General features: G+C 41.7%; 1 protein-coding gene across 2 annotated transcripts; it reads right to left on the bottom strand.

Moving 5' to 3' along the window:
- Nucleotides 1-534: 534 nt before the first annotated feature.
- Nucleotides 535-13257, bottom strand: pecr (peroxisomal trans-2-enoyl-CoA reductase). 2 transcript variants are annotated; one of them, XM_034183839.1, is made up of 9 exons: nucleotides 13106-13257; nucleotides 7761-7894; nucleotides 7439-7604; nucleotides 7268-7349; nucleotides 7084-7180; nucleotides 6887-6997; nucleotides 4089-4200; nucleotides 3921-3992; nucleotides 535-673 (listed from the first exon to the last, which is right to left on the bottom strand). In XM_034183839.1, the coding sequence occupies exons 1-9, from the start codon at nucleotides 13215-13217 to the stop codon at nucleotides 585-587; spliced, it is 975 nt and encodes a 324-aa protein (XP_034039730.1). In that variant the 5' UTR covers nucleotides 13218-13257; the 3' UTR covers nucleotides 535-584. The 2 variants fall into 2 exon arrangements, with proteins under 2 accessions (XP_034039730.1, XP_034039731.1); XM_034183840.1 differs by lacking the exon at nucleotides 535-673 and having other exon boundaries at nucleotides 3735-3992.
- Nucleotides 13258-13525: the final 268 nt, after the last annotated feature.

Raw genomic sequence — 13525 nt, 5'->3', positions numbered from 1 at the left:
TTTTATTCACCTTCAGATTTTCAGTAGGGCCTCAGCATACACAAAGATGAATACATCCTTAAAGGACATGGAAGATTCTAGAATTTGATGGAATTACTTGCAAAAGCTTCTGAATGAATAAACTGCTTAATACGAGGTTAATTGAGAAACTGTTGCCTGCATTTAAGGGCCTAACTGTAGAGCTTGTGCTTTAACAAGATTAAATTTATTTTACTTATTATTCAGCATCAAATCACAACAAGGCTGCCACAAGGCTCTTCACACAAGTAAGGTCTAACCTTACCAAACCCCCTTAGCAAGCACACAGGTGACAGTGGTAAACTCTCTCCGATGATAAAGAAACCTCAAGTAGACTAGACTCAGAGGAGTGACCCACTGCTTAAGCCATTCTAAAAGTTACAAGGTTTTAACAGATTTTACAAGAATTTCTTAACAGAAGAAATGGAAAAATCACAACAGAAAAAAAAAAACAGAAGAGGAACAAAAACAGAGTCCTTAATTAAACTTAAAAGCAGTCAAACATGGGTCTTTAATTTACTGGTGTCAGTGTCCAGTTCTGGTTAGGTCTTGAAGAAGTATGACTACTAGTCATTGGTGCAACAGGAAGGACATCCTGAGGTCAGTCTGGTGCCCTGGGGTGCAGGGCCAGGATCCGTCAAAGGTGTCATCAGTGCTTTGGATAGAGAGAAAAAGAGCAGAATCAGTCAGCCGGAAATAACTGCACCTGAGGCATTTGTTCACCAGAAGTAAATGAATAAGGAAGCAGAGAGATTACTAAGGTGGTCGCTGGCAGCTAGCCTTGTGCTTAACTAACAGACCCACAATTTAGATGTAGTGAGGCATAGACCTGTTCCAGTGCTAATAGTATGAATTAAAAGGACAGGAGGCATAGTTTCATACTACACCAGTAAGCTAACTATACTGGGAATAGATGCATCTTTAGTCTGGACATAAATGTCTCTACGGAATCTGACTGTTTCATCTCTGCAGGGAGGTCATTCCACAAGGCAGGCTAAGAGAAGACTCTGTGGCCTACACGTTTTTTTAACATTAGGGACAAAGTAGTCCTGCACCCTGAGAACGCAGAGCACGGGCCAGTATGTAGGGTGAAATTAGGTCAGATAGGTAGGGAGGTGCTAATCCATGAATAATTTTATAAGTTAGCAACAGAACCTTAAAATCAGACCTCACAGACAGGAAGGGAGTAGTGTAGCAGATAATATTTACAGAAGAATCCTTCAATTGGTGATGCAAGCACCAAATTCGGCACAAATACTGCTTAGACATTACTCTTTTGAAAAAAAAGAAAAAAAAAAAAAACACTATAATTTGCACCACTTTTTACCAAAATTGGAGCAACTTTAACTTTTGACCCCTGTACAAACTGAAACTGACCTTGGTCACCATTCTTGCTGTTTTTACCCCATAACATTGTCAGATAGTCCAAACTATACATTTTTGGAATCTTTATGATCAGACAAATAATGTGGTGTAGTTTTCAATATGATTGCAGCATTTTAAATTTTTGACCCGTGTAATTCTTCAATTGACCTCTATGCCTGCCTATTGAAAATTCAAGTGGTCAGTTGATTTTTTTTCACATTTAAGTCATAAAATAAAGTCATAAAGTCATGATGATGGCCTGGAACCAAACAAGCAGTTCAGGATAAAACAGTGGAGATTTGCACTGTTTGAAATCATTTATTTCCCACTTCTTCCTCCCTCTACTTTTTTGTCTCCATTTGTAAAACACATCATGACTACAGAGCACTTTAAGAGCAATACTTCTTCAAGGCTCGCACATCCTGTCACACCATCTTTACATCAAAACAATGAAATAATAGAGAAATACTGAATGCAGACCTAAAGTGTCCTAAAACTTTAATACTTGTTACAAATCGCAAAACTTACTGCTTCCATAAAAATGTTTTAAATATTCTGTCTATAATTTTGTGAAGTGAGCCGTCTGCAGACAGACAGAGGATTAAAAAAAGTCTGACACAAACATTTCTTCACAAAGCCTCATTTATTCATGTTTTTGTTTTTATTTACAGTTCTATCGTACATCATTCAAGAAAAACATCACATTCACATAAATTATCCACATAGATTGTGTGATAATTTTGTGCTCGCTATAACTAGCTGATCGTGGTGACACAGCCTTGTTTCTGTGACAATTCTGTCACAGCCAATTTGCATCCTATTTGCTTTCCTACCGCATAGAACAGTACCTGCTTTGTGGAGGAACTGGTGCTGATTTCAAAAGTACAAGATTTTGTTTTAGTCCTGAACAAATGAGTGTAGTTTCAGTGTGTCCAGAACAAGGGCTAGAAATGGTGATGGTCAGAAGATAAAGAATTAGGCATTTCTTTATTTTGTCAACCAAGAACTAATGACAAATTCACTTAATGATTAGGACCATTGAGTCTACTTCTATTCTCCACAAATACAACACATCTAATCCTAATGGAAAAAAGTACTTTTAGTAACGCATCCACATCCTGGTGGTGTATGGAAGATGGTAAACTGGATGCTCAAATTATTTTCATCAGATCCACCTGTGGAGTTTTTTCGATCCAGGAAAACTCTGTGAAATGACTGAGAAGCTGCACCTCAACAGTATGTGCTATTAAAAATAATCTTTGTTATTATTTTTTACTTTTCTGCATGCTATTAGAATATTACTGCTGTATGTCAGGTTGCAATGTTGATTCAAGAACACTGTTTGGAAATTACCATTTCATGCAGATGGCTAGCTTCATCCCTTTCCAGTATATTTTTATTATACAAGACATTTTTGTCCCTACTTTATAGAAATTTAAATATCATAAATTAACACAAGGACAAAACTGAACCGATGGATGAAGAGAAATGATGTAGTTCAGGAAGCAGACTGAACCCATGTAGTTACTGTTACCCCAGTCATACTACAGGCCAAATGGTGTCCAAATGAAAATTCGACCCACATCCCGAAGTGTCGTGGTGCATTCAAGGATGTTGGACAGCAGTCTGAGAACAGTATAAACTGGGCAACTTCCTGTGGCCGGCCCTGACTGTACATGTACATGTGCAAAACAGTCGAGGTGGAAATATATCGAATGGCGGTCGGAGTGCGGTCTGACCGCAATCTGACTGCAATCTAAATATTCATGCAGCATGAAAACAGCTGTTGATGTAATCTAGTCACGTTCGAGGGGCAGTTTGACATGATCTGCCACGCCTGAATGTCCCGACTGTGCCTGAACACACCACAAGTGCAGAGTGAGCACTGCTGGAATATGTTTCCTCGACTCACAATCGGACCTCACTCGTACGGTAATGTAAGTGTGAATGTAAGTGCATTCGTCATATTCTCACTGCAGTCTGACAGCTGTCTGGGTAATCCTAAAGTGTTCCACCTACATCTGTACCATGTTCAGAGGCTTAATGTGCACGGTGTGTGCATGAATCATTCGGGCGGGTCGAAACGCAGTTTGTGGTTGGACGGCTGTCTTCTGCAATTCGTATTCTCTCCCAGATGTGGCATGAATTTTGGTTTTATTGACATTCTGCTTGAGTCAGCTTGATTCTTACTAAGTGTGACGGGGCCTTGAACAAAGTCAACACAAGAGGCAACAGACAGACAGCGAAACCAGCGGTCGGTGGTACAGACTGACTTCATTTATATGAATAAATCTTGGCCTGTCTCATCCAGTGTCCATCTGTGATAATGTAGCTACAAAATGTAATTTATATGGTGGGAAAAATGTTTTCACGTGCTGAAAATCTCAGAAATAACATAAAAGGCAGGTCAGAACCGAGGGTCAAATCCCTGCAGAGGAAACACACCTACATGATGTGATGATTCTTTTATTGGCAAAGTATATGTGTGTATGCACACACACACTGGTTTCTATGTCTTAAAAGTGATCACAGTTTACTTTTTGGGTTAAGCAGCTCCCTCAGAGAGTCCAGGTTTTCCCCCTCTGGAGCCTCAGGCCAGGCGTTGTGGTCTGAACATGAACACATAAATTTAAAAAAATTATATATATTAACCTATGGCAAAAAGCAACATAAAGATACAAGCACGTTTTCAAAACTGTACTCACCAGGTATCTCCCATACGGAGCGGTAAAGACTCTGACCTGCATCGACCTTTAGGGTGGCTCCAGAGATGAACGAGGCAGCGGGTGAAAGCATAAAACACACCGCAGACGAGATCTGAACAGAAAGTGACAGCATGTGACACCAAAATCAGCTGAAGGGAGACACTTTGTGCCCGAGCAATTTCGCCCCCGAATATAAACTGCAGCAAGTTTTGTGAATCAGCTTTGAGTTTGACACTGATGATTTAGACCTACACTTCGCCTAAAGTGGTACTGAGATGCTTCATAATGAACTTTTAAGTGTAACTTCGAGCCAATAATTTTTTTGTATGCCCAAGTCAATTATTAGCAGTGTTCTTATCAGTATTTTCTGAGAACCCTGATCAATACAGGCCCTGGTTAAAGCCACAGTTTGGCCCATATATAATTGGACAGCAGCAAAGCTTGTATTACTTTCACAGCATGAGAACGAAAACAATAAATGTGCTTTTCCATTGAAGATTCTCAGTTTAAGCGTAATTATATTCAAATCTGGTGTAAAAATTACAGCAGTTTGCATGTAGTACCCAATTTTTAAAAGGGCCAAAAGTCACAGACATTTGATGGCTGCTGATTTACAGACAGGGACGCATTATTTATTTCACTGATAAGTTGGAAGGTAAAAGCTCTAGAGGAGATTTCAAGTGTTACACATGCTGTGGAGTTTGCAGATTTACCACACCCAACAAACTCTACCCACTGATTTAACTGAACTTTAAAGGATATGTAAAATTTGAAATCAACTGAAGACCAGATAAACAAAAACAATATAAGAAAAACTGCCAATGCCCAAATATGCACAGAGTTAACTCTATGGACACAATCAGTAAATTAGCATGCATGCAAATTACCTGGTTCTTTGTATTATTGTGGAACTAGCCAATGGCCCACCCCAGGGCAAGTTTGATTCAGAGACTGAAATGAAAACTTCATTTTCACCAACAAAGGTATCACCTCCCACCTATCCAGAGAAAGGTTAGGGCACGACTAACGCTGCCTCAAGAAGAGACAGCTGCAATTACTACTACTACTTGCAAAAATTAAAAGGTAAAAAGTTCAAAGGAAAAAGAAAAGAATGGAAAAGTATGACACCAGCCTTTTAGCACACTTGCTGATGATGCAGCACAAAAGTGCCTCGCCCCTTAACTACTACTAAAGTGGTCAATAGCCTATATCACTCCTCATATGTCAAAGTACGTGTATGCCAGGTTTGGTTCAATTCCATAGTGGCGTTTGAAGAGGAGAGGAACACTCACACACATACAGCTGTCTCTTAGTATATTGACAAACAGTTTGATAAGATGAAAATATGTAAAATATTCATTTAGATGCTGTATTAAAAAAAAAATCTGTGTGATTAAAACTTGAAGTATTTTGATTTGCCAGTTTATATCTGAGAGTTTGCTGCAGCCAGGATGTGTTGTGATTATGAAAACTCAATCTGATGTCAGTAAAGTCAACCTGTGCACGAAGAGCATCTCTGCTTAAAAGAATTTCCTCCATTTGAACTTGGAGCAGATGTGCTCATTTAACTCTAAAGTAGGGCTGCATGGTATTGGCGGTTGATGGTAGAAATGATATACGTCTGGGCTGCGGTAGAGATTTGGACTCCACCAACCAATCGCAATAACGCTTCCAATACAACCTGTGGAGTTTTTTCGATCCATGAAAACTCTGTGAAATGTGTGTGAAGCACCGCTCCTTTCCTGCAGCAGATAGAGTGCAGGAAGGAGGGGTGGGGGTGTTCTGAGCTGAGGCAAGGAGTGTTTCGAGCAGTCTTCTGCACTTAGCAGTCACCTAAACAGGCCAGCATTGAGGAGTTCTGTCGCGGACGTGTTCCCTGAACACCACAAAGCCAAGACAGCAACGTGCAATATTTGCAAAGCCGTTGCTTACTTCAGCGGACGCTCCGGGCGGAGGCGAACGCTCAGTCGTGACCTGAATCAAACATTTAAGAAAGTGCCACATTAAATAACACAAGGATTTTTCTACTTGGGTGCAGAAAATCAGCCAGGGAATGAGGACTTACCCAGACTGACTTCAAATATGAGTAAATTAGGAAATGTTTTTTTGTTGTTGTTATTGTTGCATTATGAAAATTAGGAAATGCTTCCATTCTGAAAATAGTTCCCATATTCAGAGCGAGTGTGTCATCTAGTGTTCAAGAGATGAAACTTCACCAAAACGTCAAATCTAGGCTTCTGTGAAGGCTCGCAGTTGTCCAGATGGTTTCCATAGTAGAGAAGCTTGAATCTTCGACTGGACTGGGTTGCCTGACGCGACAACGTTTTGCTTCAAATCGCAGAAGCTTCCTCAGCTAAAATTCTTGCTACCAGACTACCAGAGCAAGAATTTTAGTTGAGGAAGCTTCTGCGATTTGAAGCGAAACGTCCTCGCGTCAAGCAACCCAGTCCAGTCGAAGATTCAAGCTTCTCTACTATCAAATCTAGGCTTGTATCTTAGATGTGCCTTCTGCAAATTGTAACTGTAGTTTTGAGATCTGCTCAATAAATGTTCTAAAAATTACAAGTTTTTTTTTAAATCACTTTAGCCTTGCTATGAGACTATATGGCCCATTCAGAAACACTTCTATTATAATTTTTACACTTACATTTATATTGCGATATATATCATTACCGTGAAGGGATTCAATTTATACCACGATATGTATTTTAGGTCATATCGCCCAACCCTACTCTAAGCTGTCACAAGAGGAATCGCTTCCATTAACAGTCTATGGGTGTGGTGTAGTCGTTGTGCACCTCTTCTGGTACTCCCAGCCTCTTTGCGGGACTAAAAGGAACGGAAATCTTGAAAAGATGCGGCCCAACATCCTTGTAGTTCGCCATTGCAGTTTTGGAAAAAATGGTGCCCTGAAATCACACAGAAAAATTACAAAACACTGCATAATCACACCTTTCTGAGGTAAATACTTATCTGACGTATAAGTTGTACACACAGGTGCAATAGCGTTGACTCGGACTCCCGAGGCCGCCCACTCGATGGCCAGACTCTTGGTTAAATTATCTACCGCTGCTCTTGCTGCCCCTGTGTGGCTGTGAGGAGGAGATGCAGAAGTTCGGCAAAGAGGGGTAATCGTGCGTGAGTTTTCAGTTTGAATTTGGTAGAGGATTGGTGCTTACGCCATGCCAGGGAAACCTCGCCACATGTCAGCAATAATGTTGACAATCACGCCGCCGTGCTCTTTCATCCATGCAGTGTAGACTGTGGACAGAACATCCACACACAGGTCACACAAGAGCTTCATCACACACAAACGCACTGATGCCATACAGACTGTGCGACCATCTCACCTTCCTTGCAGCAGTGAAATGTTCCGGTCAGGTTGGTGTCTATCACAGCCTTCCAGCCTTTGGAGGTCATGTCCTCCACTGGGCTGCTGAACTGACCTCCTCCATTGTTAACCAGGAAATCTATCTGGCTGAACTCCTTCAACACGGATGATACAAGCGCTTTCACCTACCGCGCACGCACGCACACACACACACACACACACACACACACACACACACACACACACACACACACACACACACACACACACACCGTCCTCAGCAAACGCACGCTGACAGCATGAATACAGCTTCCTGCAGGTGAAGGTCGGTATCAGCTGACCTCATCTTCGTTGCGTATGTTGCACGGTACGGCTGTCACCCATGCCGGGCTGGAGGGAGGGATTTTCTGTCTCATCTCCTGAGCTGCTGCCTCCAGCTTCTCTGCCTTTCTGCTGGAGATCACCACGCTGCAGCCTGAACACACACGGACACAAGTCGGTGTGGTGAAGTGGTCTCATTATCACTGCTAAAGTGAGCTTTCAGTGTGGTTTGTCAGCAGGACTACACAAACCTAACTAACTGATTTGCACAAAACTTGGTGGAAGACTGGTCACAGGCCAAAGAAGAACCCATTAAGTCATAGTATGGATCTGGGACAAGGGGACACCCAAGCTTCACCTGGCTTAAGCCAAACACGGTTATTTTAAAGATGTGTGGATGGATGGGTTGTTTTCCCTGGGTGGTTGCCATCCAAAAGCCAAGGTGGTTCTGAATGAATGAATGAATGCCTTTTATTGTCACTTATACAAATGTACAGTGAAGCAGGGGTGGTGACCAAGTGGTTAATGCGCTTGGTTTCAGTTTGGAAGGTTCTGGGTTCAAATCCCACCCCTGCCACATTTCTCCATGTAATGTGGAGTTGCGTCAGGAAGGGCATCCGGCGTAAAACCTGTGCCAAATCAACATGCAGATCCACCTTGGATTTGCTGTGGCGACCCCGAGTGCAAACAAGGGAGCAGCCGAAGGGAGTTACTTTTTACAAATGTACAGTGAGATTGAAGCTCAGTCAGTGCCAACATAATATAAAAAGTATATGTATATATGTATAAAAAACACACATAAAATTTGGCAGTAATAAATAAAATCAAATAATACATAAAATTAAATAATGCGCATCACTGTCAAGTCCAATAGGGCAGAAAAGATCAGTGTTTGTCAGAGTTCAAAGTGATTATTGCACTAGGGAAAAAGCTGTTTTTAAATCTATTTGTCCTCATCTTCAGGGACCTGTAACGGCTCCCTGAGGGTAACAACTCAAAAAGTTTATGGCAGGGGTGAGAACTGTCCTTTATGATGTTTTTGGCTCTGCTGAGGCAGCGGGAGGTGTAGATGTCCCTCAGAGAGGGGAGAGGGCAGCCAGTGATCTTCTGTGCTACCCATACAACTCTCTGGAGCCGCTCCTTATCTGCCACGGTGCAGCTGCCATACCACACCGTGATGCAGTATGTCAACAGGCTCTCGATGGATGAGTGGTAGAAAGTCAGCAGCAGGGTGGAATTTAGATTGTGCTTCCTGAGGACTCTCAGGAAGTGTAGCCACTGCTGAGCCTTTTTGGTTATTGCAGTGATGTTTTCTGACCAAGAAAGGTCAGCAGATAAGAGGACGCCAAGAAACAAGAAGGTATGGGTCCTTTCCACACACTCCCCATTGATGTAGAGAGGGGCTGGGTCAAATCTGTGCTTCCTGAAGTCGACGATGATTTCCTTGATTTTCTTGATGTTCAGAGCCTGTGGATGTGGTGTAGTACAGCACCAGAATCTTGATCTGAACCAAGGGGTGGATCCAGCCTTTGTTCTTTAGCCACATTTACACTTAATAAAATGTGTCTTGTATTAAAACGTATTGGATCCAGAATGTATTTAGAAAGTATTTTAGCCTGATTTACAGCTGGCACTAAACTGTCTTCAGTGACCAGAGGTTCATCATGTCCATAATTAATCGCACAATTACTTGTTTGTTGTTGTTGTTGTTATCCTCTCAGAGTTGAGTTTAAATATGAGTTATTAGTTTAAATACCTACCATCCCTGGTTCTCAAGACCAGGCACCTAAGTGGCTCTACTCTTTTTTTTAATAAGATATTTAGATGTACCTTAGTATACACTAGCAGAGTTCCACCTTATATTTGGAATGTATAATAGAAGATATACCTTACTGAATTTTCATGTAGTTTTTTTTAACTGTTATTCAATGTGTTTAACAAAAACATCACAGCGACTATTCAGGAATTAGCCTTTTTCATGCACAGTCCCATTTAAGGTCCATAAATAACTGAATAATAAAAGGATTTTTTAAAAAATACAAATCTGTTTTAGATCCATCGGTCTTTAGATTAATGAATTCCTAGTCATTGAATATGTCTCAAATGATACAACAAAGACACGCACATCCAAAACACATAAAAAGGCGTGCAGGACCAAAAAAAAAAAACATCAAAACAAAAACAAAAATGATCCGCACAGCCACAGCGCTCCGACACAAAAAGAGGCTACATTTAACAAAATGCAGCCTCTGCAGTCTGATGAAGGGCTGTGTCCGAAACGTTACATTTAGTTTTTGTTAAATGCAGCCTCTTTTTGTGTCGGAGCGCTGTAGCTGTGCAGATCATTTTTGGTATGTTTTTTGGTCCTGCACGCCTTTTTGTGTGTTTTGGATGTGCGTATCTTTGTTGTATCATTTGTATACTTTTTTGACTCCTGCCTATTGAGCTGATTGAGGAGGATTTCTCCCGCAAAAGGTGTCCCACATTGAGCAGATTGTCTGATAAAGGGCTGTGCCCGAAACGTTACATTTAGTTTTTGTTAAATGCAGCCTCTTTTTGTGTCGGAATGCTGTGGCTGTGCGGATCATTTTGGTTTTTGTTACTGAATATGTCTCAGACATCCCTGACATCAATCAGTAGCAAAGACAGTTTTGTACTTTATGATAAATCTGCCTAGTGCAGGCAGTTCTCAAAAACTGAGTGTAAAAGAAGTAAACAAGTGTCGGAAGCCACCAAGACACCCATAACAACACTGGAATTATAGGCTCCTGTGGCTGTGATTGGAGAAGTTTGTAAAACTTTGACCTGATGCACCACCAGGTCCAGCTTTAATGTGGAGTGGAGCAGACAAAACTGTGTCACGTACTGAGATGACCCCCGTGCTAGATTAGTATAGAGGGTTTTCATGTGACGTATCGGTCACGTCATTTTGTGTCCCGTGGCCATTCTGGATTACAACGCGGTGGCCGCTGTGTTTACACTTCGTGCATTTGGCGAACAATTGCACAAGTTTCAACGTCGATGTGAAGAAGCCTCACGGCACTGTGGCGCTGTGAGAGATCCGCCGCTAACAGAAATCCACTGCTCCCAGAATTTTATTTTATTTGGCAATAAAATTATATAACAATACATAAAAATACTGCAGAGGATAACGCAAGAACGCTTCCAATACGGATGCTTATTTACATTGTGGTCCTCGAGCACCGAGCTGCTGATCCACAAGCTGCCCTTCCAGCGCCTGGTGAGAGAAATCGCTCAGGACTTCAAGACGACCTCCTCTTTCAGACAGGGGCATAGGTTTGCATACTGACCATAGGGACAAGTCACAACCAATATTTTGGGATGGCAAAATAGTCCCTACCAATATTTAGCATTTTTTTATATAACAAAATCATTCACTATTTTTTTGCGAAGTCGATAATTTTAGTCGTCACGTTTTGTGTTTTCGACATGCCAGAGTGACAGGGTTACCCATGTTGCAATTTCATTGGCTCACGTTCTTCTCACATGGACATAAACAAAGCGCATCTCGTGGTGGCAGGCAGTGCTTAATTTGTAAAGTGGGAGGTCCCGGAGCGCAGAGGATGGGTGGCTCCAGTGCAGAAAAAGAAGTCTCTGTACTTTTCTGTCACTTTTGCGCTCTTTTTCATACTTTTCCCTCGTTTCAAAAGTCACCGAACGCACTTTACCGTAATATATGCAACATATAGCATACTGTTGGAAAGCACGGGTTCTTGGCTTGCTGTCAGTGTTGAAATTTTTCAGAGTGAGGGCTTACATGAGAACTTATGGTAATGAGAATCAGCGCGCACTAGTGTGAAACTTCCATGTTTTTCCTCTGCGTTATGACATCACAGGCTTACGTTTACCGTAATACACCATATATCATTGGAAAGCCCTTTTTTTTTTGGCAAATTAGGTTGCCAGATACCTACAACTGCATTATTGATGAAGAGAATAGATTATACATCTTGGTTGCAAAAACCTTTTTTTTGTTAGCTCTACAAGTTTTTTTTTTGTCTTGTTCTCTCAGGTGTAGGCCTATAGAATAGATTTGTGATGTTGGGTGCAATTTTGTTATTTAAGCTATTTGTTTGTTTGCCTACACACTTAATAATGTAAATAAAGTGTTAAATTATTCAGCATTATGTCATCATATGTTATGTATTATGCTGTACTTGTGCGTCTAATGGTATGAGTGTGTTAGGGGGTGGTGGTGGTGGGCAGGGGGGCCGGGGTAGTGTCCCTACCAAAGCTGAGACCAAACCTAGGCCCTTGCTTTCAGAGCTCCGCTGTGATGCTCTGCAGGAGGCCGGCGAGGCTGACCTGGTCGCCAGCTTCCTAGTTCACAATATCGCAGTGTGACACTGTCGGCCAGTTCGTTACATTAACACTAAACTCACTATCTGGTACAAGATACGGATCCACTGAACCAACTGCTACACATCTATCATGATAAATAGCTTTATCTCAAGGATTTAAAGCCTCGTAATAACCGTACATTTTTCTATCACGCGCCAGCCTCCTTGTAATCCAGAATGGAGACGGCACCTGTCCTGCAGCGAATCGGTCACGTGATTGAAAACCTTCTATACACCCTGCTTAGCGTGGCGCTCTCGGAGCGACATCTCTGCTATTTGGGTATTGTGGGATAGCTTGCCAGACTACTTTCGCCTGACCCACGCGCACTTCGCTTATTTGTCGACATGAGAAGATGCTGCTGGATGAGTGCGAATATAGTTACACTCATTTAGGTGTAAAATCACATGAGATACACAAGTTCTTGTGCCAAATATACTCCTGATGTTTTTGTTACCCATGAAAACGCACTTTCATTGTATATACAGCATTGTTTGGGACCTAAATTTTGCGCAGGAATTCATCAAGCAGGTTGGCCGCGGACTAACACAGATTATACAAAAACTGTATAGTTGTTGGGCCAAAACGAGAGCGTCCCAACGTCCACTGCCTGACCATTTATCTGCGCATGCGCAAAAACTGGGAAGGCTGTTCTGTACCGAGTTTCTTTTCTGTGTGAAAATATCCGTATGTAAACCTGATTTTGGTTTGCACACATAAAGTGTAAACTCAACTCAGTACAAAATAAACTGCGCGTTTTTCGCGCAGATAGCGAATATAAAAAAAAAATGGTACAGGAATAACCTCCATGCACCATCTGGCAACTAGAAAGTTTTGAAAGAAAATCCTAGGCTTTAGAAAAAGCTAATTCACATTGCTTTCTTTTATTTTGCACAATCCTCGTTCCAGAACATTTTCGCTCCTTCGTACCAAAGTCCAGCCGGAGTTCTGGTTTTAAGGTCACACATAACTTCGAACTGTTATATCATTATGTAAACGTACTCACCGAGCTGCAGGAGTTCTGAAGAAATGGCTTTACCGATACCGGAGCCTCCGCCGGTGACTATGGCAACTTTATGGTTAAACAGACCTGCTCGAAACACACTGGAGGCCGCCATGACGGCTTCAGCAGAGTGCGGGTCAGTGCGCCCCCTGGTGGTCATTCTTCCACACACCTCCGCTTTTATTTTACTGCCATCTTCAGGAAGTTAACTGTCAGGACTCCTTTTTTTTTTTTTTTTACAATTTCCAAAACCTTTCCAGTCCGACATTTCAAGACGGCAGCTGCTCACAAACGGCAATTGAATTTAAAGGTAGTGTTGACACATGGGACCACACTTTTATTTCTCCTTTTATAATGATGCAGAGTTGTTGAACTGTCCAATAAGGTCGTCTGGCATCTTTCTGACAGTTTTATGCTTACTAA

Source organism: Thalassophryne amazonica, chromosome 12 (assembly GCF_902500255.1).
Source record: "Thalassophryne amazonica chromosome 12, fThaAma1.1, whole genome shotgun sequence".
NCBI lineage: Eukaryota > Metazoa > Chordata > Actinopteri > Batrachoidiformes > Batrachoididae > Thalassophryne > Thalassophryne amazonica.
The sequence above is the reverse complement of the archived record's forward strand: the minus strand, read 5'-3'. Positions and strand labels throughout refer to the sequence as shown.

Excerpts from the sequence above, each read along its gene's own strand:
- pecr (XM_034183839.1), bottom strand. The coding sequence starts at position 13,217 with ATGGCGGCCTCCAGTGTGTTTCGAGCAGGTCTGTTTAACCATAAAGTT. Across the intron at positions 7,181-7,267 it reads CGAGGTTTCCCTGGCATGGC|CCACACAGGGGCAGCAAGAG; the intron begins GTAAGCACCAAT and ends TCCTCCTCACAG. Across the intron at positions 3,993-4,088 it reads CTCCGTATGGGAGATACCTG|ACCACAACGCCTGGCCTGAG; the intron begins GTGAGTACAGTT and ends GTTCATGTTCAG.